Source organism: Entelurus aequoreus, linkage group LG12 (assembly GCF_033978785.1).
Source record: "Entelurus aequoreus isolate RoL-2023_Sb linkage group LG12, RoL_Eaeq_v1.1, whole genome shotgun sequence".
Classification (NCBI taxonomy): Eukaryota; Metazoa; Chordata; class Actinopteri; order Syngnathiformes; family Syngnathidae; genus Entelurus; species Entelurus aequoreus.
Window position 1 is genome coordinate 56,187,744 of NC_084742.1, and position 26,514 is coordinate 56,214,257.

General features: G+C 41.1%; 2 protein-coding genes across 2 annotated transcripts in view; one reads left to right on the top strand and one right to left on the bottom strand.

Annotated features, from left to right (window-relative positions):
- Positions 1-7,328: 7,328 nt before the first annotated feature.
- osgep (O-sialoglycoprotein endopeptidase) overlaps positions 7,329-26,514 on the bottom strand; it is an 82,423-nt gene continuing 63,237 nt past the window's right edge. The window contains exon 13 of the mRNA XM_062066277.1: positions 7,329-8,438. The gene's annotated coding sequence lies outside the window, so the exon portion shown is untranslated. The remainder of the gene's footprint in view (positions 8,439-26,514) is intronic.
- On the top strand, positions 14,908-25,423 carry si:ch211-214j24.10 (uncharacterized protein LOC558894 homolog). Its single transcript, XM_062066279.1, has 4 exons — positions 14,908-15,062; positions 15,641-16,381; positions 16,462-16,494; positions 24,591-25,423. The coding sequence occupies exons 1-4, from the start codon at positions 15,047-15,049 to the stop codon at positions 24,638-24,640; spliced, it is 840 nt and encodes a 279-aa protein (XP_061922263.1). The 5' UTR covers positions 14,908-15,046; the 3' UTR covers positions 24,641-25,423.

A 26,514-nucleotide genomic window follows, 5' to 3' on the forward strand; every position in this document is an offset into this window, starting at 1 on the left:
AAGTTACGGTCAGAGCGAGAAAGGATATGTCTTGCACTGCATTCTAGTCCTTGACTCTCACGTTCCTCATCCACAAATCTTTCATCCTCGCTCAAATTAATGGGGTAATCGTCGCTTTCTCGGTCCGAATCGCTCTAGTTGCTGGTGTAAACAATGGGGAAATGTGAGGAGACTCTCAACTGTTGACGTCACGCTACTTCCGGTACAGGCAAGGCTTTTTTGAATCAGCGACCAAAAGTTGCGAACTTTATCGTCGATGTTCTCTACTAAATCCTTTCAGCAAAAATATGGCAATATCGCGAAATGATCAAGTATGACACATAGAATGGATCTGCTATCCCCGTTTAAATTTTAAAAAATTCATTTCAGTAGGCCTTTAAGTGTCGTTGCAGGTGTTTGATAAAAACTATTTGCATTATGGCCGTCAGCGAATACAGATCCATAGATTAGCCGCATCGTTTTATAAGCCGCAAGGCTGGGCGATATGGCCTTTTTTAAATATCTCAATATTTTTAGGGCAAGTCACAATACACGATATATATGTGGATATTTTGCCTTAGCCTTGAATGAACACTTGATGCAAATAATCACAGCAGTATGATGATTTTTTGTGTCTACATTAAAACATTCTTCTTCATACTGCATTAATATATGCTACTTTTAAACTTTCATGCAGAGAGGGAAATCACAACTAAGTCAATTAACCAACACTGTATTTATTAAACGGTTATTAAGCAGTGGCACAAACTAGGGCTGGGCGATATATCGATATATCACGGGTTTGTCTCTGTGCGATATAGAAAATGACTATATGGTGATATTGGAGTATACGTTCTCACGCAGTTGCTTTTAGCTGCGGGCATTACACTACAGGCTCTTCTCACTCTTTCTTGTCTCTCCTTCTCACAGACAGCAAGCGCACCTTCTTACAGACGGCACATACTGTCACGTCATACGTCACATACGTATACGCCAGGGGTGTCCAAAGTGCGGCCCGGGGGCCATTTGCGGATTGCAGGTAATTTTTCAACAGCCCCACGGCACATTCTAAAAATACGATGAAAAAAAAACAAAAAACATAAAAAGTGGTATAAAAGAGCAAACAGGTGAAATGTAACAAGAAAATGTTGCATTATTTACTCTATTAACACAAAGCTGCCATGCAGGCTGTTTCTTTCTTTAAAAAATAATAATGAATCAAAATCAATGTCATTATGAATTATTGACCTATTCAAGGCTCCAATTACGTCACATTAAATATTCCACTTTGAGATAGTTTGGGGGATAAAATGTTGCATATTTTTTGGTTGCCATTTAAAAAACAAAGTTTTTTAAAGAAGGGCCTAAAATGAACAAACAAAAAACATAAACAACAAATAAACTTATAATTGACGGATAGATCTGAAGTTGATCTTGAGACTATTATGGTAAAAGTTAAAAAAAAATGTTGGATTTATTTTTTTAAACTTTACTGAGCAGTACCCTTTTGGATCCCCAATAATTTTAGTGGGACTTTTTTTTTTTTTTAAGTGTCATTGCTCAAAAAAAGTAATGAATTAAAAGCAATGTTGTTATGAATTATTTACCTTTTATTATATAATCTCAAATATTCCACTTTAAAATTTTATTGGGGGAAAATATTGCATATTTTGTGTTTTTTTCCATAAAAAAAACACGGATTTCCTTGACAAAAATGGCATACATCTTTAAAAGTGTTATATTGACAGATAGACCTAATGTTGATCTAGAGATTTAAACCTTGAATAATAATAATACTAAATAATGACACATTTGTAATATTTTTTTGGACCAAAACCTTTTGAGTGGAGGCCTAAATGTATCTTTTTTTATATTATATTGGTTTTTAAAATAAAAAATATCAAAATGGCCCCCGCTTGCTTTGATTTTTCAGTGTGCGGCCCTCAGTGGAAAAAGTTTGGACACCCCTGGTATACGCCCTCGCAGAGCAGATAGATAGCAGCAGGGCTAAAGTTAGCTGTGATGCTAGCGGAGTGGTGCGGCGAGTGGTAATATGAGAGAAAGAAGGTGCCAATCTGGTAACAAATGAAGGAAGAATTAATTCCCAAGAAAAACAGCAGGGGGTCCATCGTCTGGCGGTGGTTTGGCTTCAAGCGGGAATATGTCGAACAGACAACCGTAATTTGTCAAGTGTGGGGAAAAAGCATTGCTACAAAAAGTAGCATTACTGCTAATATGTAGCATCATTTGAAAAGTCACCCGCTCGAGAATAAAGCGTGCTTACTCCGCATGTCAACATCTCCGTTCGGTGCCACACGCCCACACCATCAAAATGCAGAGGCAAACATTTCCAGATCAACACCGTATGTAGATTAACTACGATCAAAGTATTGGACAGGACGTCGAAAATGTGTAATAAAGTTGTACTTTTATAAGAAAAAAATGGCTTACAAAACGGTACAAAACGATCCTTATATCTTGTTATCTGTCATTCATTCACCCGAAGGTTTGTAATCCTCAATCTCAACAACCACAATGTTCCTGCTCCCGTCTTTTTAACATCCGGTTTGCCGCAATGAATTGTGGAACATGCAGTATTTTAGTTAACCCTTTGTTAGGCTATGAAGTAGAAAACAACTCAATTCAATGTCAGTGTTTCTCAAATAATCCATATCAAATACATGTATAAATCAAATCAATTCTCTTTTAACTATTTTTAGCTGTAAATAATAATAGATCAATTTATCAGCAATTAAATCAAGCATGCAAATTATGAATGATCATCACACATGAACTATATAACCCATAAGTTACAACACCGTATGAAAAAAATAGTCCCCAACAGAAGGAGATAACGTCCGCAGGAACCTACCACATAGTGAAGGACATACACTATTTGATTTCCTATTATGCAGCTCATTTTTATTTGACACTTATTGAAATATCTTGTGTGACATCATGCACAGAAGTGCACTTTATTTGTTTGTAACTATTGTAGTGGTGTTCTGTACAAAAAGTGCACTTTAATTTAGTGTTGTTTTGATATGTCATCTTAGTGACATCATGCACAAAAGTGCACTAATAGCTCGTTTTAAAATGTCTCTGACAATCTTGCACTTTCTGTTTTGGAAATGACATGAATGTTTGTGCCACTGCTTAATAACTGTTTAATAAATACACTTTTAGTTGTGGTTTCCCTCTGCATGAAAGTTTAAAATGAGCATATATTAATGCAGTATGAAGAAGAATGTTTTAATGTAGACACATAGAATCATCATACTGCTGTGATTATATGCATCAAGTGTTCATTCAAGGCTAAGGCAAAATATCCAAATATATATCGTGTATCGTGACATGGCCTAAAAATATCAAGATATTAAAAAAAGGCCATATCGCCCAGCCCTAGCACAAACATTCATGTCATTTCCAAAACAGGAAGTGCAAGATTGTCAGAGACATTTTAAAACGAGCTATTTGTGCATGATGTCACTAAGATGACATATTAAAACAACACTAAATTAAAGTGCACTTTTTGTACAGAACACCACTACAATAGTTTAAAACAAATAAAGTGCAGTTTTGTGCATGATGTCACACAAGATATCTCAATAAGTGTCAAATAAAAATGAGCTGCATAATAGGAAATCAAATAGTGTATGTCCTTCGCTATGTGGTAGGTTCCTGCGGATGTTATCTCCTTCTGTTGGGGACTACTTTTTCCATACGGTGTTGATGTGGAAATGGTTGCTTCGGCATTTTGTGGGTGTGGCACCGAACGGAGATGTTGACATGCGGAGTTTCAAGCACTCTTCATTCTCTAGCGGGTGACTTTTCAAATGATGCTGCACATTAGCAGTAATGCTACTTTATGTAGCGACACTTTTGCCGCATAACTGGACATATTACGGTTGTCTGTTCGACATCTTCCCGCTTGAAGCCAAACCACCGCCAGACGATGGACCCCTTGCTGTTTTTCTTGGGAATGAATTATTCTTCCTTCATTTGTTACCAGATTCGCACCTTCTTTCTCTCGTATTACCACTCGCACCACTCCGCTAGCATCACGGCTAACTTTACCCACGCTGCTACCTCTCTGCTGCGCAAGGGAGTGTGACGTTGCACGCGCGACAGTATGTGACGTATGTGAGAAGGTGCGCTTGTTTTATGTCTCTGTGAGAAGGAGAGACAAGAAACAAGTGATAAAAGCATGCAGTGTAATGCCCGCACCTAAAAGCAACTGCGTGAGAACGTATACTCCAATATCACCATATAGTTATTTTCTATATCGCATAGAGACAAACCCGCGATATATCGAGTATATTCCATATATATCGCCCAGCCCTACCGCAGGGTTCAAAGTGTAGGAAAAAAAATTGCCGCTTATAGTCCGGAATTTAGTATAGTCTGTCTTTTCTTGTGAAACGTGTTTCTTCATCACTTGCAGGTGCGCGCTCAAGTCCCCGTTGTGCCTTCTTCCACCTGCAGGAGTCGTACCCGCAGCAGCACATTGAGCTCAGCCGCAAGGAGCTTCCAGATGCGTCTCCAGCAGAAGATCCAGCGCCCTAAATTACCCAAAGCCTTTCCACTCCCTCACACGTGGAGGGAGTGCGGCAAGACGTTCGCGCGCGCCTCCGACGTGAGGCGGCCACAGAGGCTTCCGGAACACGCGGGATTTGATTCGACACAAGCGCGTTCTCACCGGACAAGGGAAGGTCTCCACCCAGACGGGGTTCCTCAAGCTGCACGGGCAGACTCGCCGCCCTTAGAAGGCCACTCAGTACTAATGCCAAAAATGCAAGGAGCGCTCGGGCAGCGTCCTGGGGTCGCTGAAACACCGGCAGAAGCACGCCACCAAGCACCGGTACCAACGCTGCCGGTGTGAGAAGATCTACGGCCGAGCGTCGGATGAAGCACACGGGCGAGCGGCCGTTTGCGTGCGAGTGCGGTAAATGATTGACGTACGTGCGGATCCTCAACAAGAACAGGAGCGTCCGCAGTGTTTCCCATAAACTGCCAAGATACCTGTGGCGGTGGGGGCGTGGCTATGGGCGTGGTCATCATGACATCATCGAGTCATTTGCATAATTTACTACAATGATATGATTTTCTCTAAAAAGGCTCAAAAAATGTATACTTACTAATTAATAACAGTTTTGTTTTAGACGTCCATCCATCCATCCATTTCACAATATAATTACAACACTTTATGTACATATTTATATACAGATTTGAACAATAAGTTATTCACTGAAATATATTTATTAATTGTGGTTCTTACAAAAAATATATCTTATAAAATATAAAGGCTAAAATGTCTCTTAAAGCTCTGCCCCTTTAATTAGTGCATACTAAATAATGTAACTTTAGCCTACTACTACAACGGGGGTCGGCAACCCGCGGCTCTGGAGCCGCATGCGGCTCTTAGCGCCGCCCTAGTGGCTCTCTGGAGATTTTTCAAAAATGTATGAAGAATGGAAAAAGATGAGGGGAAAAAAATCAATTTTTTTGTTTCAGAATGTTTTCTGTGGGAGGACAAACATGACATAAACCTCGCTAATTGTTATAAATCACACTGTTTATATTAAACATGCTTCACTGATTCGAGTATTTGGCGAGCGCCGTTTTGTCCTACTAATTTTGGCGGTCCTTGAACTCGCCGTATAGTTTGTTTCCATGTATAACTTTCTCCGACTTTCTAGGACGTGTTTTATGCCACTTTTTCTATCTCATTTTGTCCACCACACTTTTAACGTTGGGCATGAGTGCACAAAGGTGAGTTTTGTTGATGTTATTGACTTGTGTGGAGTGCTAATCAGACATATTTGGTCACTGCATGACTGCAAGCTAATCGATGCTAACATGCTATTTAGGCTAGCTATATGTACATATTGCATATGCCTCATTTGTAGCTATATTTGAGGTCATTTAGTTTCCTTTAAGTCCTCTTAATTACATTTATATCTCATGACACATGTAATATGGCTTTTAATTTTTTGCGGCTCCAGACAGATTTGTTTTTGTATTTTTGGTCCAATATGGCTCTTTCAACATTTTGGGTTGCCGACCCCTGTACTACAACCATATTATTTACCAGCAACATAAAGTGAAACAGAGGCAGAGGTGTCCTGCCACAGTCAGTAACAAATAAACAGAAACAGTAGTGGTCAAATACAAATAAGGCAACAAGAGAAGTATCCTACACTTCTCTTTTGTAAAGTAAATCTGAACAGCCTATATGGGCATCTACATCAACTATATGATTTGCCTGCAAAGCTGGACAGGGGGGAAAAAATTTTTTTTTTATTTTTTTTATTTGTGGCAGACGTAATTCTTTCGTGGCGGGCCGCCACAAATACATGAATGTGTGGGAAACACTGGTCCGTACTCGTGTGTCCGGTGCGAGAAGAGCTTGACGCAGCTCCGGGTCTTGAACCGACACCTGCTGACTCACGGCGACCGCAAACCTTTCCGCTGCACCTCATGCGAGAAGAGCGAAGAGAGATGGCGAGTCTCGCACGCCACCAGAGGACGCAGACCAGTGAGAGACCGTACGCGTGCGGCGAGACCTTCCTCGCGCGCGGAGGGCTGGTCAGGCGCCAACTACATCACCTCCGCCTGCCCGCGGTGTCCCGACAGCTTCAAGACCGATCGGGCGCGTAGCCAACACGTCGACCCGCACACCGGACAGCGTCCGCACGCCTGCGCTCGCGGCGAGAAGCGCTTCGCCAAGTCAGCATCGCTCATTCGCCACAACCGGACTCACACCGGCGAATAGGTGCGTCTGATGCGGGAAGACCTTCTTGGCGTCGGGCGAGCTTCTTCTCCACAACCGGACTCCCACGGGAGAAAAGCCGTACATGTGCGCAAGTTCAGGTGCTCGTCCGACCTCGCCGTGCACATGCGGACACGCACGGGCGAGAAGCCGCACAACTGAGAGAAATTGTTTTCATCGGCGAGGGTGAAGAGACACTTACGGACACACACAGAGAGCCAAGTGCTGTAAATTCCAAACTAGAAGCCACTCATTTTTTCCTACGCACTGAACCCTGCGGCTAATTTATGTTTTTGTCTTCACCGACGGCCATAATGCAAATCATTTTTTTAAAAGACACTGGTGATTTATTGTTTGTGCTATGGCGCCATCGTGTGGACGAGTTTGATCACTGCAGGTGCTGCAGTGTCCTTCCATTTACTGCTTTCAACCAGAAGTAGAAGTGCCCTTTAGTCTTCTATCCGTCCACATCAGGGGTGTCAAACTCAAATACAGAGTGGGCCAAAATTTAAAACTGAACAAAGCCGCGGGCCTAGGTTGAACAAATGAACCTTTTAATCCATTGAATATTGAACAAGCAAGGCTAATATAACTTTATTGTGACATGCAAAATCCAGTTTCAAATAATAATAATAATAATTAAAAAATATTAATGGCATATCAAATACAATTTAAATAGAAATAGAATGCCTCTTTTCTATTTGCAGCCTTCTGAGGTAAATATCAACATTAACTTTTTCCACAGGCTAATAAATTTGAAAATAAAATAACAAGGAATAAACCAACCATTCAGGACTTTAAACTGCTCAGTTTGCAACACACTGATCTAATCTGATGTGCCCAAGCCAGATACCTGCCATCTTTTCTGGGATGCTAGTTCATCAATGTCGGGGCTCAGGCTTTGAGCTGAGGCAACCTTCATTATCGAACGAAGGTGTTCATCAGTCATTATATCTCGTAGTCCACCCGGACCACAGTATTGGAGGCGTGCCTTAAATGTAACTGCCTTTAACGTCCTCTACGAGCTGTCGTCACGTCCGCTTTTCATCCATTCTAACATCGTTCAGACCCAGTCACAAGATTTGTGCGGCTTCTGTACGCACACACGAGTGAATGCAACGCATACTTCATCAACAGCGATACAGGTTACACTGAGGGTGCCAGTATAAAAAACTTTAACACTGTTATAAATATGCGCCACACTGTGAACCCACACCAAACAAGAATGACAAACACATTTCGGGAGAACATCTGCACCGTAACACAACATAAACACAACAGAACAAATACCTAGAACCCTTTGCAGCACTAACTCTTCCGGGACGCTACAAAATTAAAGTTAAAAAACAACAAGAAGCAAATACACTAAAAATGTGTGTTATTGTTTGTGCTATGACTGAGCATTCAACTGGAAAAAGTGTCGCTCCGTCTTCTAGCCATCCATAACGTTTTTACTCGTGCTGATTCTTCATTCATCGCTCCAAGCAATGTTTGTAAGTTTTACAATATAACTAAAACAATTCCTACTTGTCCCATGTGTGATGTCTGTAGGAGTGTTTTCAGGCATATGTGTTCGTGGAGCTGGTCTGGGAACGCCTGGAGATCCCCTGAGAAGAGCCGGATGACGTGGCCGGGGAGAGGGGGAGTTTGGGCTTCCCTGCTTAGGCTGCTGCCCCCGCGGCCCGACCTGATAAGCAAAAGAAGATTGGTGGATGGAGATCATCAAAGAAATGTAAATATCTGAGCAAGATAACCCAAATCAACATAAAATGCAGTTTTTGAATGGTAACTTAAATAAGCTAGTCAAAGCTGCCTAGCCTTGAGTGAAGAAGTAAGACGTGGTTGGACCACAACTCAAACTCGAGATAAGTCTCACATCTCCCACACTTCCTTGCAGAATAGTTTTTATTCAGCAACACTGGAGAGATTTCCAGTAGAACAACATTTTAGGGTCATTTCACAGCATTCCAATGGGATTCAAGTCCAGACTCCAAAACCTTCCTTTTGTTTGAAAGCCATTCAGAAGCTGACTTGCTGGTTGTCCTGCTGCAGAACCCAAGTGCTCTTCAGCTTCAGCTCACAAACTGATGGTCCAGCATCCTCCTCCAGGATTTCCTGGTAAAGAGCAGAATCCATGGTTCCATGGGTTACAGCAAGTGGTCCAGGTCCTGAAGTTGCAGAGCAGCCCCAGACCATGTCGGACTATGGTGTTGATGTCTGAGATGCTGTGTTTAATTGAGGCCAGACGTAAGGAGACGCACATTCCAGAATGTTCTACTTTAGTTTCGTCAGGACGTAGAAGATTCTCCCAAGAGTCTTGGGAATCATTCAGATGTTTTTTTGGTCAGCAGTGGCTTTTGCCTTGGAAATCTGCCATGGATGCCATTTTTTCCTAGTCTCTTCTTAATGGTGGAGTCCTGAACACGGACTTAACTGAGGCAAGGGGAACCTGCTGTTCTTTAGATGTTGTCCTGGGTTCCTTTGTGACCTCCTGGATGAGTTCTTCAGATGTTGTCCTGGGTTCCTTTGTCACCTCCTGGATGAGTTCTTCAGATGTTGTCCTGGGTTCCTTAGTGACCTCATGGATGAGTTCTTCAGATGTTGTCCTGGGTTCCTTTGTGACCTCCTGGATGAGTTCTTCAGATGTTGTCTTGGGTTCCTTTTTGACCTCCTAGATGAGTTCTTCAGATGTTGTCCTGGGTTCCTTTGTGACCTCCTGGATGAGTTCTTCAGATGTTGTCTTGGGTTCCTTTTTGACCTCCTAGATGAGTTTTTCAGATGTTGTCCTGGGTTCCTTTGTGACCTCCTGGATGAGTTCTTCAGATGTTGTCTTGGGTTCCTTTTTGACCTCCTAGATGAGTTCTTCAGATGTTGTCCTGGGTTCCTTTGTGACCTCCTGGATGAGTTCTTCAGATGTTGTCTTGGGTTCCTTTGTGACCTCCTGGATGAGTTCTTCAGATGTTGTCCTGGGTTCCTTTTTGACCTCCTAGATGAGTTTTTCAGATGTTGTCCTGGGTTCCTTTGTGACCTCCTGGATGAGTTCTTCAGATGTTGTCTTGGGTTCCTTTTTGACCTCCTAAATGAGTTCTTCAGATGTTGTCCTGGGTTCCTTTGTGACCTCCTAGGTGAGTTCTTCAGATGTTGTCCTGGGTTCCTTTGTCACCTCCTGGATGAGTTCTTCAGATGTTGTCCTGGGTTCCTTAGTGACCTCATGGATGAGTTCTTCAGATGTTGTCCTGGGTTCCTTAGTGACCTCATGGATGCGTTCTTCAGATGTTGTCCTGGGTTCCTTAGTGACCTCATGGATGAGTTCTTCAGATGTTGTCCTGGGTTCCTTTGTGGCCTCCTGGATGAGTTCTTCAAATGTTGTCCTGGGTTCATTTGTGACCTCCTGGATGAGTTCTTCAAATGTTGTCCTGGGTTCCTTTTTGACCTCCTAGATGAGTTCTTCAGATGTTGTCCTGGGTTCCTTCGTGACCTCATGGATGAGTTCTTCAGATGTTGTCTTGGGTTCCTTTGTGACCTCCTGGATGAGTTCTTCAGATGTTGTCCTGGGTTCCTTCGTGACCTCATGGATGAGTTCTTCAGATGTTGTCCTGGGTTCCTTCGTGACCTCCTGGATGAGTTCTTCAGATGTTGTCCTGGGTTCCTTTGTGACCTCCTGGATGAGTTCTTCAGATGTTGTCCTGGGTTCCTTTGTCACCTCCTGGATGAGTTCTTCAGATGTTGTCCTGGGTTCCTTTGTCACCTCCTGGATGAGTTCTTCAGATGTTGTCTTGGGTTCCTTTTTGACCTCCTAGATGAGTTCTTCAGATGTTGTCCTGGGGTTCTTTTGTGACCTCCTGTATGAGTTCTTTAGATGTTGTGCTGGGTTCCTTTGTGACCTCCTGGATGAGTTCTTCAGATGTTGTCCTGGGTTCCTTAGTGACCTCCTGGATGAGTTCTTCAGATGTTGTCCTGGGTTCCTTTGTCACCTCCTGGATGAGTTCTTCAGATGTTGTCCTGGGTTCCTTTGTCACCTCCTGGATGAGTTCTTCAGATGTTGTCCTGGGTTCCTTTGTCACCTCCTGGATGAGTTCTTCAGATGTTGTCCTGGGTTCCTTTGAGACCTCCTGGATGAGTTCTTCAGATATTGTCCTGGGGTTCTTTTGTGACCTCCTGTATGAGTTCTTTAGATGTTGTGCTGGGTTCCTTTGTGACCTCCTGGATGAGTTCTTCAGATGTTGTCCTGGGTTCCTTAGTGACCTCCTGGATGAGTTCTTCAGATGTTGTCCTGGGTTCCTTTGTCACCTCCTGGATGAGTTCTTCAGATGTTGTCCTGGGTTCCTTTGTCACCTCCTGGATGAGTTCTTCAGATGTTGTCCTGGGTTCCTTTGTCACCTCCTGGATGAGTTCTTCAGATGTTGTCCTGGGTTCCTTTGAGACCTCCTGGATGAGTTCTTCAGATATTGTCCTGGGGTTCTTTTGTGACCTCCTGTATGAGTTCTTTAGATGTTGTGCTGGGTTCCTCTGCCGCCTCCTAGATGACTTCTTCAGATGTTGTCCTGGGATCCTTTTGGACCTCCAAAATTAGTTCTTCAGATGTTGTCCTGGGTTCCTTTGTGACCTCCTGGATGAGTTCTTCAGATGTTGTCCTGGGTTCCTTTTTGACCTCCTAGATGAGTTCTTCAGATGTTGTCCTGGGTTCCTCTGAGACCTCTTGGATGAGTTATTCAGATGTTGTCCTGGGTTCCTTTGTCGCCTCCTGGATAAGTTCTTCAGATGTTATCCTGGGTTCCTGTTTGACTTCCTGAATGAGTTCTTCGGGATATTGTCCTGGGTTCCGTTGTGACCTCTTCGATGAATTCTTCAGATGTTGTCCTGGGTTTCTTTGAGACCTCCTAGATGAGTTCTTCCAATGTTGTCCTGGGTTCCTTTTTGACCTCCTAGTTGAGTTCTTCAGATGTTGTCCTGGGTTCCTTTGGATGCCTTCTTTGACTGAGCATGTTTGTTTCCTCGTCTTGTTCTAATGGGAAGTGCAACCAGTAAGCCCCGCCTCTTCCGCTAAGTAGGCAAGACGGTGATGATTTAAGACGTTTTAAATAGGAGTACTGCAGCTCGTCCTGCTGTATCCAGCAGAGGGCACTGTGCATAATCTGTCATTCAAATTAAAACAGTTAAATGGCAAACAAATACTGAAGAGCCAAAAGGCACTATGTAAAGATAAAAAGCTGAAATGTTGATACTAATAATGACACATCGTTGACTTTAAATATATATACATAGGTTGCTTATAATGTATTTTGGTCTTTTTTTTAACTAAACTAACAAAGTATATAAATCAATTAACATTTCTTTTAATAGCCTTTAATCACAAGTGGCTCAAAGGGCTTCACAAACCCACAAAATATAGCATTATGATAATCACTGATTTTGTTCCATCTAAAAGATGTATTTGAAAATAATTTAAAAAATCACATTTTTACTGGTTTAACCCTACATCTAGGACAGGTTAAAAGTGATTAATATTCTAGGAGAATAAATAAATTAATAAACTATTATTACATATTTTTGTACTGATTGTATAATCATGTTGTATCGGTATATTGTGTATTTTCCCTATTATAATTGTTTTTGTACCATTAAAAATTAACTTTAAATTTGTATTATTAGCTAGGGAGGCACAAAAAAAATCCACCCTATAACAATTCTTGTTTATATCGATTCATAATTTTCCAAAAGGGACAAGTGGTAGAAAATGGATATATTTAAAAATAATGATTTTTTATTTTTTATTTTTTGCATTTTGCATTTTGTCTTTCGGCCATCTCCGTGCAACCAGAAATACGTTTTTAAAATTATATTATTGTTTATATCGATTCATAATTTTCCAAAAGGGACAAGCGGTAGGAAATGGATGGATGGATTTAAAAATAATGATTTTATTTTATTTTTTCGTTTTTGCATTTTGTCTTTCGGCCATCTCCGTGCAACCAGAAATACGTTTTTTTTTAATTATATTATTAGCGAGGGAGGAGGAAAAATTGACCCTATAACAATTATTGTTTATATCGATTCATAATTTTCCAAATGGGACAAGCGGTAGAAAATGGATGGATTTAAAAATAATGATGATTTTTGTATTTTTTTTTGCATTTTGTCTTTCGGCCATCTCCGTGCAACCAGAAATACGTTTTTAAAATTCTATTATTAGCGAGGGAGGGAAAAAAAATCGACCCTATTACAATTATTGTTTATATCGATTCATAATTTTCCAAAAGGGACAAGCGGTAGGAAATGGATGGATTTAAAAATAATGATGATTTTTTTTTTTTTTTTTTGCATTTTGTCTTTCAGCCATCTCCGTGCAACCAGAAATAAGTTTTTAAAATTCTATTATTAGCGAGGGAGGTAAACAAAAATCGACCCTATAACAATTATTGTTTATATCGATTCATAATTTTCCAAAAGGGACAAGCGGTAGAAAATGGATGGATTTAAAAAAAAAAAATTTTTTCTTTTTTGAATTTTGTCTTTCGGCCATCTCCACGCAACCAGAAATAAGTTTTCTAACCTGTAACCTGTTTTGAAAAAGTGTCATTATAATTTTTATATCAAATAATACATTGCGGAAATCGGGTTGATTCGATAATAATGATGTTGTCTGTCTTGAATCGTTATTTATTTTAATAGCCTTTAATCACGAGTGGCTCAAAGGGCGTCACAAACCCACAAAATATAGCATTATGACAATCACTGATTTTGTTCCATCTAAAAGATGTATTTGAAAATCTTTTAAAAAAATCAAATTTTTACTGTTTTAACCCTACATCTAGGACAGGTTAAAAGTGATTAATATTCTAGTAGAATAAATAAATGCTATTATTACATATCATTTTTTTGTACTGATTATATAATTATGTTTTATTGGTATATTGTGTATTTTCCCTGTTATAACTGTTTTTGTACCATCTATAAAATTAACTTTAAAATTATATTTTTAGCTAGGGAGGCACAAAAAAATCGACCCTATAACAATTATTGTTTATATCGATTCATAATTTTCCAAAATAGATTAAAAAAAAAAAAAGAATACTTTTTTAAATTTTGTATTATGTCTTTCAGCCGAGTTTTCTAACCTGTAACTGGTTTTGAAAAAGTTTCATTATAATTTTTTGATTCAAAAATGATGTCTGTCTTGGATCGTTACTCAAATTGTTCGGGGCCCGAAGGTTTACTGCCTTAATATTAGTGAAGTGAATTATATTTATATAGCACTTTTCTCTAGTGACTCAAAGCGCTTTACATAGTGAAACCCATTATCTAAGTTACATTTAAACCAGTGTGGGTGACACTGGGGACAGGTGGGTGAAGTGTCTTGCCCAAGGACACAACAGCAGTGACTATAGGATGGCGGAAGCGTATATCGAACCTGGAACCCTCAAGACGCTACCACGGCCGATATACCAACCGAGCCACGCCGCCCCAATTGTACAATATGAATGAATATGGAATGTCATGAGAATAAAGTCGTACAGAAATTAATCAGCCCTTTGAGACACTTTTGATTTAGGGCTATATAAATAAACATTGATTGATTGATTGATTGAATCTTACAGGAATAAAGACAGAATTGAGTTTTCAATGTTGCTATTTTAAAAATAAATTAACGTAAAAAAAAAATCTTATTACATAGTACTTTAATTTGAGTTGGCTTTTTTTTTTTTCAACGACCCGAATTTGACCAAAATCAAGTTGTATTTTATCAAGAAAAAGTCGAATTTGCTGGGGAATTAAGTTATTTCTGTTAAAGAAATGTCATAAAGTAAAACAAATGTAATTTTAACAGAATTTTTGTGATATAGTCATAATCCTTCAAGAATACCGTTGCATTTGTTTCTTTAAAAAACTATTTTACGATAATAATGTCCTAATTTTTCAAAAATGATCATAGCCTTAAAACGTTGATTGTAACTTTTCTGCATGAATAATAACAATAATATTAATAATTATGATTCATCTATATGTGCATAAATGTAGATTAGATGACGTATAGAAGAAAATGCCATCGTGACGTTGGCAAAGCATCAACGACACTTCCGCTCACCCCCCCCCCCCCCCCCCCCCCCCCGTCCAAGTTTCCCGCCGGACGATTTATCTGCGGGGCCACTTCCTGTCCCGCCCACATTGCGGTGTGGTTTCCTGGTGGTGGAACGCGAGACTCAAGCCAGCAAAAGCCGACGTCCTCCGAACGCTGTAAACAACAAAAAAGTTAACTTAACGGCGCGGACTCCACGACACTTCCAGCGAAAAGACATGCATATCAAGACGGGTACGTTGGTTCCACTCCTCGACGTCTGGTCCGGAATGGACCGACTTGAGAAGTTACTCGCGTCCTCGCCGACGTTGCTAACGCGGCTAGCTTTGAATGGGCTGTTACGAAACTTTGGCTAACATGCTAACGTGCTAACGCCATCGCGTCGATACTGCCTGTCGATACTCTTATCGGTTAACCCGCCATTTGACAGCAGCGGGTTAAAAATACGTTTGTATATGACGTCATGGCGGGCCATTTATTTATAACGTCCTTCACATCATGACGCTGCTAATAAAAGTTGGCTAACATGAGCGCCTAGCTTTTAGCAACGCGCAGCAAAAACCCCGTTAAACGACTTAAAATGCCACTTAAAATGTTTATTTACGGGGTAGTTTCTCCTTGATGTGTGCTTAAAGGGCGTGAGAAATGCGTATATTGATCGGTTTCTGAGCAGGAACTTGCTTTCTCTATGACGTCACTCAGCAAAGCACTAATAGATGACGTCACGCGTTTTTTTTACCTGTGTGTTTTGAACATGTTATTTACAATGGTGTGGTGTTAACAAGAACTGAACATGTTGCATTGTCCCGCAGGTACATGGGAAGCTAGCAACACCGTGTGCGAGTCCGATTCCCTGTGCGACCCGGCAGTCCTCGTTTCAACCACCAACTCGGAGCCGCACATTCGAAACCGACGCCTGTCCCCCGGCTCTGGTAACTGTGGTGGCGGCGGCGGCGGCGGCTGCATCGCCGGTGGGGACCAACAGACGCGGCAGCTCTTGCCCGACGCCAACCACGCGCACACCTTCAGTTTCCGCCGGGAAAAGGAGCGCAAGGGCCAGCCGCACAAGGGCCGCGGTCTCCGCCGGGAGATCCAGAAGGGGCTGAGCCGGCCCCCCAAGGCGCCGCAGAAAGAGAGGTGGGTGGAGGACAGTTTGTCACTGCTCAAGCCCCCGCCCGCCTTCCCGGTGCAGGACAGCCCCGCCAAGCTGCAGCCGGCCGTCAGCTACGCCTCCAAGGTCAAGGCCAAAACCGCCGGCGGCATTCTGGAGGAGGACCGCCCCGCCATCGGCGTTCTGCTACAGAACCAATGGGGTCTCAGCTTCATCAGCGAGACCAGGCCCGTGCCAGAGGGCTCCAACCATCCCGCCGCCGACTCCCCCCCACACACGCCGGCGTCAGACGCCCTCGTCGCAGTGCCCGCTCCCGAAGAAACCCCCAGTCCCTTCGCTACCTCCGCCGCCCCGCCTTCACATCCCGACGTGGACGTGAACAACGGGGAGCTGCTGCTTAGTTGTCGCCACCTCATGGAGGCTTTGAACTTTCACAATAGAGGTACGTCTTCTTACCGGGGAAGATTTCTGTCACTCACTTCAAAAACTAACGTGACCCTTCCTTTATTGTCTTTTCTGCAGAATGGAACGCAATCTGCAACAAACAAAAAAAAGGTATGTCAGTCTCAAACTGAGCTCATTCAAAATCCACGTTTACAGTATTGAATAAGTCAGTGATGTTTGTAGTTTGACTAAAACACCAGGGCTGACGGCTGTATCACGATATCAGTGTTGTATACCGGTTGATGTCGATAATTTTGATATTTTTTATGGCAATCAAAAATAAGGGGCAGTAGGGATGATGTTTGATAAGAAATTATCTAGTTCGAGCCTATTATCGAATCCTCTTATCGAACCGATTCTCTTATCGAGTCCAGATAGGTTGTTGTATATGGAAAAAAACACAAAATAATTGGTTTAACAAAAGCTCACTTTTATTATATAAGAAAACAATTGAATCAAATAAATAAATATTGACTATTACCCCCCTAAAAAATTTAAAAAAATATATATTTACTGGTGTTACCCAAAGTATATTAAGTGGGATTTTTCAGAAAAACAAATACCGTAAGTTCCGGACTATAAGCCGCACCTGCCTATAAGCCGCACCAGCTAAATTTAGGGGAAAATACAGATTGCTCCATATATATGCCGCACCCGACTATAAGCCGCAGGCGTTTTGATGAGTAATTACCGTAGTATATAGGGGTTCCTGCTACCACGGAGGGGATTGTCGGGACAGAGATGACTGTTTGGGAACGCAAAGCGTCCCATTTATTAACAATAAATCTTTCAATCATTCAATCAAACTTTCACATCTTTGACATGGCGAACAGCATTCGTGCAAAGTACAAATAATACAACGGTGTTACCGGTAGTCAGTCTTTAATCATTGTGTTATCGTCTTCCCCCTGCGTACTAAAACCACCAAAATCCTCTTCGTCGGTGTCAGAGAAGAACAGGTCCAAAATGGCGTCGTCAGCCAAGTCAAGGGTACATGCAGCAGCTCTATTTCCTTCTTTGACAGCCAGATCGATTGCCTTTAACTTAAAAGCAGCATCATATGCACTTCTCCGTTTGTTTTCCATATTGAGGGTGTTTGCATGAACACTTCCTTTGCGCAAACTTTGTTTTGCTCTCGGTAGTGCGCGCCCCTGGTTGCCGTAAGCCGTAAAAAAAGCTGCACCGTCGTAAAAGCCGCATGGACCAAAACGAGGGGAAAAAGTAGCGGCTTATAGTCCGGAAATTACGGTATATACAGTAACACAGAAACAACCTGTCTCTGTGATCACTATAGGTGTATAAATAATAATATAGTGTTAAATAAAATCAGTCCCTTGGGCACAAAACTGAAAATAATACAGCTCTCCAAAAAGTGCACTTCTGCTGCTATTTGACATAACTGTTTGTTATGATGCTTTGACATTTTTGCACTTTATTTCTTTATTGAAAGAAATTTCTATGAAGAGAAAAGTTGTTTTGCAAATGTGGTTACAATGCTAAAAAATGAAAAGTTAAAGCTAAAAAAAGAAATACACTTTGAGTTAACATTATTTCTTTATAGGGGGAAAGATGTTATGAGCTAGGGCAGGGGTCACCAACGCGGTGCCCGCGGGCACCAGGTTGCCTGTAAGGACCAGATGAGTAGCCCGCTGGCCTGTTCTAAAAATAACTCAAATAACAGCACTTACCAGTGGGCTGCCTCTATTTTTTAAATTGTATTTATTTACTAGCAAGCTGGTCTCGCTTTGCTCGACATTTTTAATTCTAAGAGAGACAAAACTCAAATAGAATTTGAAAATCCAAGAAAATATTTTAAAGACTTGGTCTTCACTAACTGACAAAGAAACAGATAACAGATTTGGTGTCCAGTTCAAAGTGTGACATGATTTATTTAAAAAAATTGAGAGTTGACTTTTGTATTTTAAATGAGTTATTATTTGTACAAACATGGTGCAAAGTAATTCATGATTTGTTAAAAATTTTTAGTGGCTAGCTAGTTAAAATGGGATATTGTGATTTCACAAGACTGTCTTAGAAGTAATCATTTGAAAATGTTCAATTTGAAAAATGTGCACTTAGAGAAAATATAAAAATAAAGTGTTGCATATTGATATTTATCTGTTTCTATATATATTTATTGTGAGAAATCATTAAGATGATCAGTGTTTCCACAAAGATAAATATCATTAATTATTAATAATAACATAGAGTTAAAGGTAAATTGAGCAAATTGGCTATTTCTGGCAATTTATTTAAGTGTGTATCAAACTGGTAGACCTTCGCATTAATCAGTACCCAAGAAGTAGCTCTTGGTTTCAAAAAGGTTGGTGACCCCTGAGCTAGGGAATATATCAGAACTACACTACCCAGCATGCGGGAGTGACAAGCATGCGCAGTAGCCCCAAAAAGTGTTGTTGCATGTCGTCACCCGGCAGCTAAGAATGAGGTTATGAGCACGCTGTGAAAGTAAACGTCAAGAACTCGGGAAAACCGATTTGGAGTATCATCCCTAAGGGGCAGGAGAAAAATATATGAAATGTCAGCATTTTTATTTGAAATGTAATCCCTCAGCTATCAAGGCAGAAAGGAATGCAAAACACTCAATGTGAACCACATTTTAAAATCACATTATAATTAAGGCGCTAAGATCTTAAAGTGTAAGAAAATAGTGCAAAGTGTGAAAATGTAAACAAACTTTTAACTATTTTTAGCAAGTTTAATGGCAGGAAGTTACAGCTGTGTTCTAAGGTGGTGTGTAGGGCTGGGCAATGTGGCCTTTTATTAATATCTCTATTTTTAGGCCACGTCACGATACACGATATGTATCTGGATATTTTGCCTTAGCCTTGAATGAACACTTGATGCATATAATCACATGATTGTATGTGTTTACATTAAAACATTCTTCTTCATACTGCATTAATATATGCTCATTTTAAACTTTCATGCAGAGAGGGAAACCACAACTAAGTCAATTTAGCAAAAGTGTATTTATCAAACCGTTCTTAAGCAGTGGCACAAACATTCATGTCATTTCCAAAACAGAAAGTGCAAGATTGTCAGAGACATTTTAAAACAAGCTATTAGTGCACTTTTGTGCATGATGTCACTAAGATGACATATCAAAACAACACTAAATTAAAGTGCACTTTTTGTACAGAACGCCACTACAATAGTTTAAAACAAATAAAGTGCACTTTTGTGCATGATGTCACACAAGATATTTCAATAAGTGTCAAAAAAAAATGAGCTGCATAATAGGAAATCAAATAGTATATGTCCTTCACTATGTGGTAGGTTCCTGCGGACGTGATCTCCTTCTGTTGTTCACTATTTTTTTCATACGGTGTTGATCTTGAAATGGTTGCTTGGGCATTTTGTTGGTGTGGCACCGAACGGAGATGTTGACATGCGGAGTTTCAAGCACTCCTCGTTCTCTAGAGGGTGACTTTTCAAATGATGCTACACATTAGCAGTGGTGCTACAAACCCCGTTTCCATATGAGTTGGGAAATTGTGTTAGATGTAAATATAAACGGAATACAATGATTTGCCAATCCTTTTCAACCCATATTCAATTGAATGCACTACAAAGACAACATATTTGATGTTCAAACTCATAAACTTTATTTTAATTGTAATTGACTTAGAATTTCATGGCTGCAACACGTGCCAAAGTAGTTGGGAAAGGGCATGTTCACCACTGTGTTACATGGCCTTTCCTTTTAACAACACTCAGTAAAGGTTTGGGAACTGAGGAGACACATTTTTGAAGCTTCTCAGGTGGAATTCTTTCCCATTCTTGCTTGATGTACAGCTTAAGTTGTTCAACAGTCCGGGGGTCTCCCTTGTGCTATTTTAGGCTTCATAATGCGCCACACATTTTCAATGGGAGACAGGTCTGGCCTACAGGCAGGCCAGTCTAGTACCCGCACTCTTTTACTATGAAGCCTCGTTGATGTAACACGTGGCTTGGCATTGTCTTGCTGAAATAAGCAGGGGCGTCCATGGTAACGTTGCTTGGATGGCAACATATGTTGCTCCAAAACCTGTATGTGGTGCCTTCACAGATGTGTAAGTTACCCATGTCTTGGGCACTAATACACCCCCATACCATCACACATGCTGGCTTTTACACTTTGCACCTATAAAAATCCGGATGGTTCTTTTCCTCTTTGGTCCGGAGGACACGACGTCCACAGTTTCCAAAAACAATTGGAAATGTGGACTCGTCAGACCACAGAACACTTTTCCACTTTGTATCAGTCCATCTTAGATGAGCTCAGGCCTAGCGAAGCCGACGGCGTTTCTGGGTGTTGTTGATAAACGGTTTTCACCTTGCATAGGAGAGTTTTAACTTGCACTTACAGATGTAGCGACCAACTGTAGTTACTGACAGTGGGTTTCTGAAGTGTGGTGATATCCTTTACACACTGATGTCGCTTGTTGATGCAGTACAGCCTGAGGGATGGAAGGTCACAGGCTTTAGCTGCTTATGTGCAGTGATTTCTCCACATTCTCTGAACCCTTTGATGATATTACGGAGCGTAGATGGTGAAATCCCTAAATTCCTTGCAATAGCTGGTTGAGAAAGGGTTTTCTTAAACTGTTCAACAATTTGCTCAGGCATTTGTTGACAAAGTGGTGACCCTCGCCCCATCCTTGTTTGTGAATGACTGAGCATTTCATGGAATCTACTTTTATACCCAATCATGGCACCCACCTGTTCCCAATTAGCCTGTTCACCTGTGGGATGTTCCAAATAAGTGTTTGATGAGCATTCCTCAACGTTATCAGTATTTATTGCCACCTTTCCCAACTTCTTTGTCACATGTTGCTGGCATCAAATTCTAAAGTTAATGATTATTTGCAAAAAAAATTTTTTTTATCAGTTTGAACATCAAATATGTTGTCTTTGTAGCATATTCAACTGAATATGGGTTGAAAATGATTTGCAAATCATTGTATTCCGTTTATATTTACATCTAACACAATTTCCCAACTCATATGGAAACAGGGTTTGTACTTTTTGTAGCAACGCTTTTGCCGCATACTTGACATATTACGGTTGTCTGTTCAACATCTTCCCGCTTGAAGCCAAACCACCGCCACACGATGGACCCCGTGCTGTTTTTTCTGGGAATTAATTCTTCCTCCATTTGTTACCAGATTTGCACCTTCTTTCTCTCGTATTACCACTCGCACCACAGCTAACGTTACCCATGCCGCTACCTCTCTGCTCTGCGAGGCCGTATTCGTATGTGACGTATGTTAGAAGGTGCGCTTGTTTTATGTCTCTGTGAGAAGCAGAGACGAGAGAGTGAGAAGAGCCTGCAGTGTAATGCCCGCAACTGCGTTAGAACGTATACTCCAATATCACCATAGTCATTTTCTATATCGCACAAAGACAAACCCGCGATATATCCAGTATATTCCATGTATCGCCCAGCCCTACTCCCAACACTGTTAGTTCCAAACCATTGTAATTATGGAGTATTTATTGGTAGCCGGCAAGAAGGTATATTTCTGATTGTAAACAGTCTCCACACAGGAAGGGGGCGTGGCTACAGGATAGTTTCCTAATGGGAAACGTTTTCCGAGTTCATGCATGTTAAATATATTTGACATGATATTTTCAATAATAACAATGTTAGTGAATACTGTAAGTGTCAAAAAGGTCCAATATAGTGTAGAAATGCTCCCAATTGCAGGAAATGTAGTCTGAATTTTCCACATTTTCTTTCAGGGTTTGCAGAAATGTTCCTCTTTTTTCCACAAAGTGTGCTCACGTGACTCATAAATTACTTGTTAACTAAATAAAAAAGCAATTCCATCCATCCATTTTCTACCGCTTGTCCCTTTCGGGGTCGCGGGGGCTTGCGGGAGCCTATCTCAGCTGCATTTGGGCGGTAGGCGGGGTACACCCTGGACAAGTCGCCACCTCATCGCAGTGAAAAAGCAGCCATAGAAGGCTGACAGATAGAGCTGAGGAGAATGACTCTCAGCCTGCTGGGAACACAGTTGGACTCCAGCCGTTTATTATTACCACCACAAGACTGAGTCACCAACATCTGCCATCTCCAATCATACTCTGCTACATGCTATATAGTCTGCTACATGCTATATAGTCTGCTACATGCTATATAGTCTGCTACATGCTATATAGTCTGCTATATGGCGTATATAGTCTGCTACATGCTATATAGTCTGCTACATGCTATATAGTCTGCTACATGCTATATAGTCTGCTACATGGCGTATATAGTCTGCTACATGGCGTATATAGTCTGCTACATGGCGTATATAGTCTGCTACATGCTATACAGTCTGCTATATGGCGTATATAGTCTGCTACATGCTATATAGTCTGCTACATGCGATATAGTCTGCTACATGCTATATAGTCTGCTACATGCTATATAGTCTGCTACATGCGATATACTCTGCTACATGGCGTATATAGTCTGCTACATGGCGTATAAAGTCTGCTACATGGCGTATATAGTCTGCTACATGGCGTATAACATGCTATATAGTCTGCTACATGCTATATAGTCTGCTACGTGCTATATAGTCTGCCACGTGCTATATAGTCTGCCACGTGCTATATAGTCTGCTACATGGCGTATATAGTCTGCTACATGGCGTATAAAGTCTGCTACATGGCGTATAAAGTCTGCTACATGGCGTATATAGTCTGCTACATGCTATATAGTCTGCCACATGACGTATATAGTCTGCCACATGACGTATATAGTCTGCCACATGCTATATAGTCTGCCACATGCTATATAGTCTGCCACATGGCGTATATAGTCTGCTACATGGTGTATATAGTCTGCTACATGCTATATAGTCTGCTACATGGCGTATATAGTCTGCTACATGGTGTATATAGTCTGCTACATGCTATATAGTCTGCTACATGACGTATATAGTCTGCCACATGACGTATATAGTCTGCCACATGCTATATAGTCTGCCACATGGCGTATATAGTCTGCTACATGGTGTATATAGTCTGCTACATGGCGTATATAGTCTGCTACATGGCGTATATAGTCTGCCACATGGCGTATATAGTCTGCTACATGGTGTATATAGTCTGCTACATGCTATATAGTCTGCTACATGGCGTATATAGTCTGCTACATGGCGTATATAGTCTGCTACATGGCGTATATAGTCTGCTACATGGCGTATATAGTCTGCTACATGGTGTATATAGTCTGCTACATGCTATATAGTCTGCTACATGCTATATAGTCTGCTACATGCTATATAGTCTGCTACATGGCGTATATAGTCTGCCACATGGCGTATATAGTCTGCTACATGGTGTATATAGTCTGCTACATGCTATATAGTCTGCTACATGGCGTATATAGTCTGCTACATGGCGTATATAGTCTGCTACATGGCGTATATAGTCTGCTACATGGCGTATATAGTCTGCTACATGGTGTATATAGTCTGCTACATGCTATATAGTCTGCTACATGCTATATAGTCTGCTACATGCTATATAGTCTGCTACATGGTGTGTAGTCTGCTACATGGCGTATGTAGTCTGCTACATGGCGTATAAAGTCTGCTACATGTAGTATATAGTCTGCTACATGGCGTATATAGTCTGCTACATGGCGTATAAAGTCTGCTACATGGCGTATATAGTCTGCTACATGCTATATAGTCTGCTACATGCTGTATAGTCTGCTACATGCTATATAGTCTGCTACATGCTATATAGTCTGCTACATGCTATATAGTCTGCTACATGGTGTATATAGTCTGCTATATGGTGTATATAGTCTGCTACATGCTGTATAGTCTGCTACATGCTATATAGTCTGCTACATGCTATATAGTCTGCTACATGCTATATAGTCTGCTACATGGTGTATATAGTCTGCTATATGGTGTATATAGTCTGCTACATGCTATATAGTCTGCTACATGGCGTATATAGTCTGCTACATGGTGTATATAGTCTGCTACATGCTATATAGTCTGCTACATGCTATATAGTCTGCTACATGGTGTATATAGTCTGCTACATGGCGTAGGACAACTTTGGCAGATACATACAGTACATACCTGTATATAACCCAGTCCTATAGCAAGTTGTGTGTAGGGCAATGGAGACAACACAATATTCCAGTTGAATGTGTAGTGACAGCTGAGTAATTTCTTCTTCTTTTCTTGTAGATCCAACAAGGGTGGTGTGGTACAAGGACTTCCAGGAGCACCCAGCCTAGCAGACACAACAACCCAAAAAGCGTATACAAACCCACGCACACACACTCTAACAGGCCTTCATGCACATTGAGAAATAACGATGGACAATAGTTTGAGTCCCTTCACACACTCACACACACACACACACACACACACACACACACACACTCACACACACACACTCACTCAGGATGATGTCTTCATGCAAAGCCACACTGAGACACTTTGGACTAATAACTCCTTTGAGATATTTCTATGTTTTTTTAATGGCCTTATATATATAAAAAGAAGTCTGCCTTAAGTAATCAGGCGGTTGTTCCATCACCTTACCAATTTTAGCAAGTATGTGAGAGCGGGTCTTTTTTTTTTTTTTTCAATATAAATCTTTAAGGAGCTTTACATGAATTTGTCCCCAACCCCTTTTTTTTTTTTTTTTTTGTGGAAACTGTCCCGTGCGACGCGAGTGGTCAATCAAGCACTTTCTTAAAAGCTAAATCTGTTGTGACCAATCCCCCATGTGAGAAACTCTTTTTTTTTTTTCTTCCCTGCTCGTTTTACTGTTAACGTCTTGGGTTTTGCAGAGGGGTGCGTTCAAAAGCACAGGAGAATTTGCCCTTTAACTCTGTCAGATCTTAATGCTGTCGCTCCCTTTTTATTTGTGTCGCCGGGTGATTGTCGCTCACCAAAAACCAGAAGGGAGCTCCATGTTCAACTTGGTTTTTTTTGAGAAAAACGTTTAAAAATTTACACTGGAGGAGGAATGTAAGTGAACAGTATTGGTTAATAAAAACAAATAAACTTGACATGTGACTGTTATTTAATGGAAATAAAGACCTTTGTTTTCCTCCTACAGGTGTCTAAAACACGTGTTTGACCCTTGAATATTCTTCTTTGCAACTTCCAGATAAGTCCTGGTTCTGAACATTTCCTGTGTGCACACTTGTTCACTCCACTTATTTTAATCATATAGAGCAGAGGTGTCAAACTCAAATACAGAGTGGGCCAAAATGTCAAACTGAACAAAGTCGCGGGCCAAAGTTGAACAAATGAACCTAATTTTGCATTGAATATTGAACAAGCGAGGCTTATAATATAACTTTATAGTGACATGCAAAATTGATGGCCCGGACCGATTATTTACACTGATGTTTCCTGCTTTCACCCATTTACCATATCTTTACCTGCTCATTACCTACCTTCCCTGCATCCTGGGGACACACTGGTGTTTCTTTCTTTCACCCATACAACTTATCTATGTAATCATGTCATTTAACCTTCTCTGCATAGTAAGGTCACACTGGTACTTCCTGCCTTTACCCATTCAACCTATTTTCACCCGCACATTACCTACCTTATCTGCATTGCCTCGACCATACCTGCGCTTCCTTATTTCACCCATACAACATAGCTTCACCTGCACATTACCTACCTTCTCTGCATAGTGAGGTCACACTGGTACTTCCTGCCTTTACCCATTCAACCTATTTTCACCCACACATTACCTACCTTATCTGCATTGCCTCGACCACACCTGCGCTTCCTTATTTCACCCATACAACATAGCTTCACCTGCACATTACCTACCTTCTCTGCATAGTGGGGTCACGCTGGTGCGTCCTGCCTTTACCCATTCAACATATCTTCACCCGCACACTACCTACTTGCTCTGCATCCTGGAGTCAAACTGGTGCCTCCTGCCATCACCCAGTCAACATATCTTTACCTGCACATTACCTACCTTCTCTGTATCCTGGAGTCAAACTGGTGCCTCCTTTCACCCAGTCAACATATCTTTACCTGCACATTACCTACCTTCTTTGTATCCTGGAGTCAAACTGGTGCCTCCTTTCACCCAGTCAACATATCTTTACCTGCACATTACCTACCTTCTCTG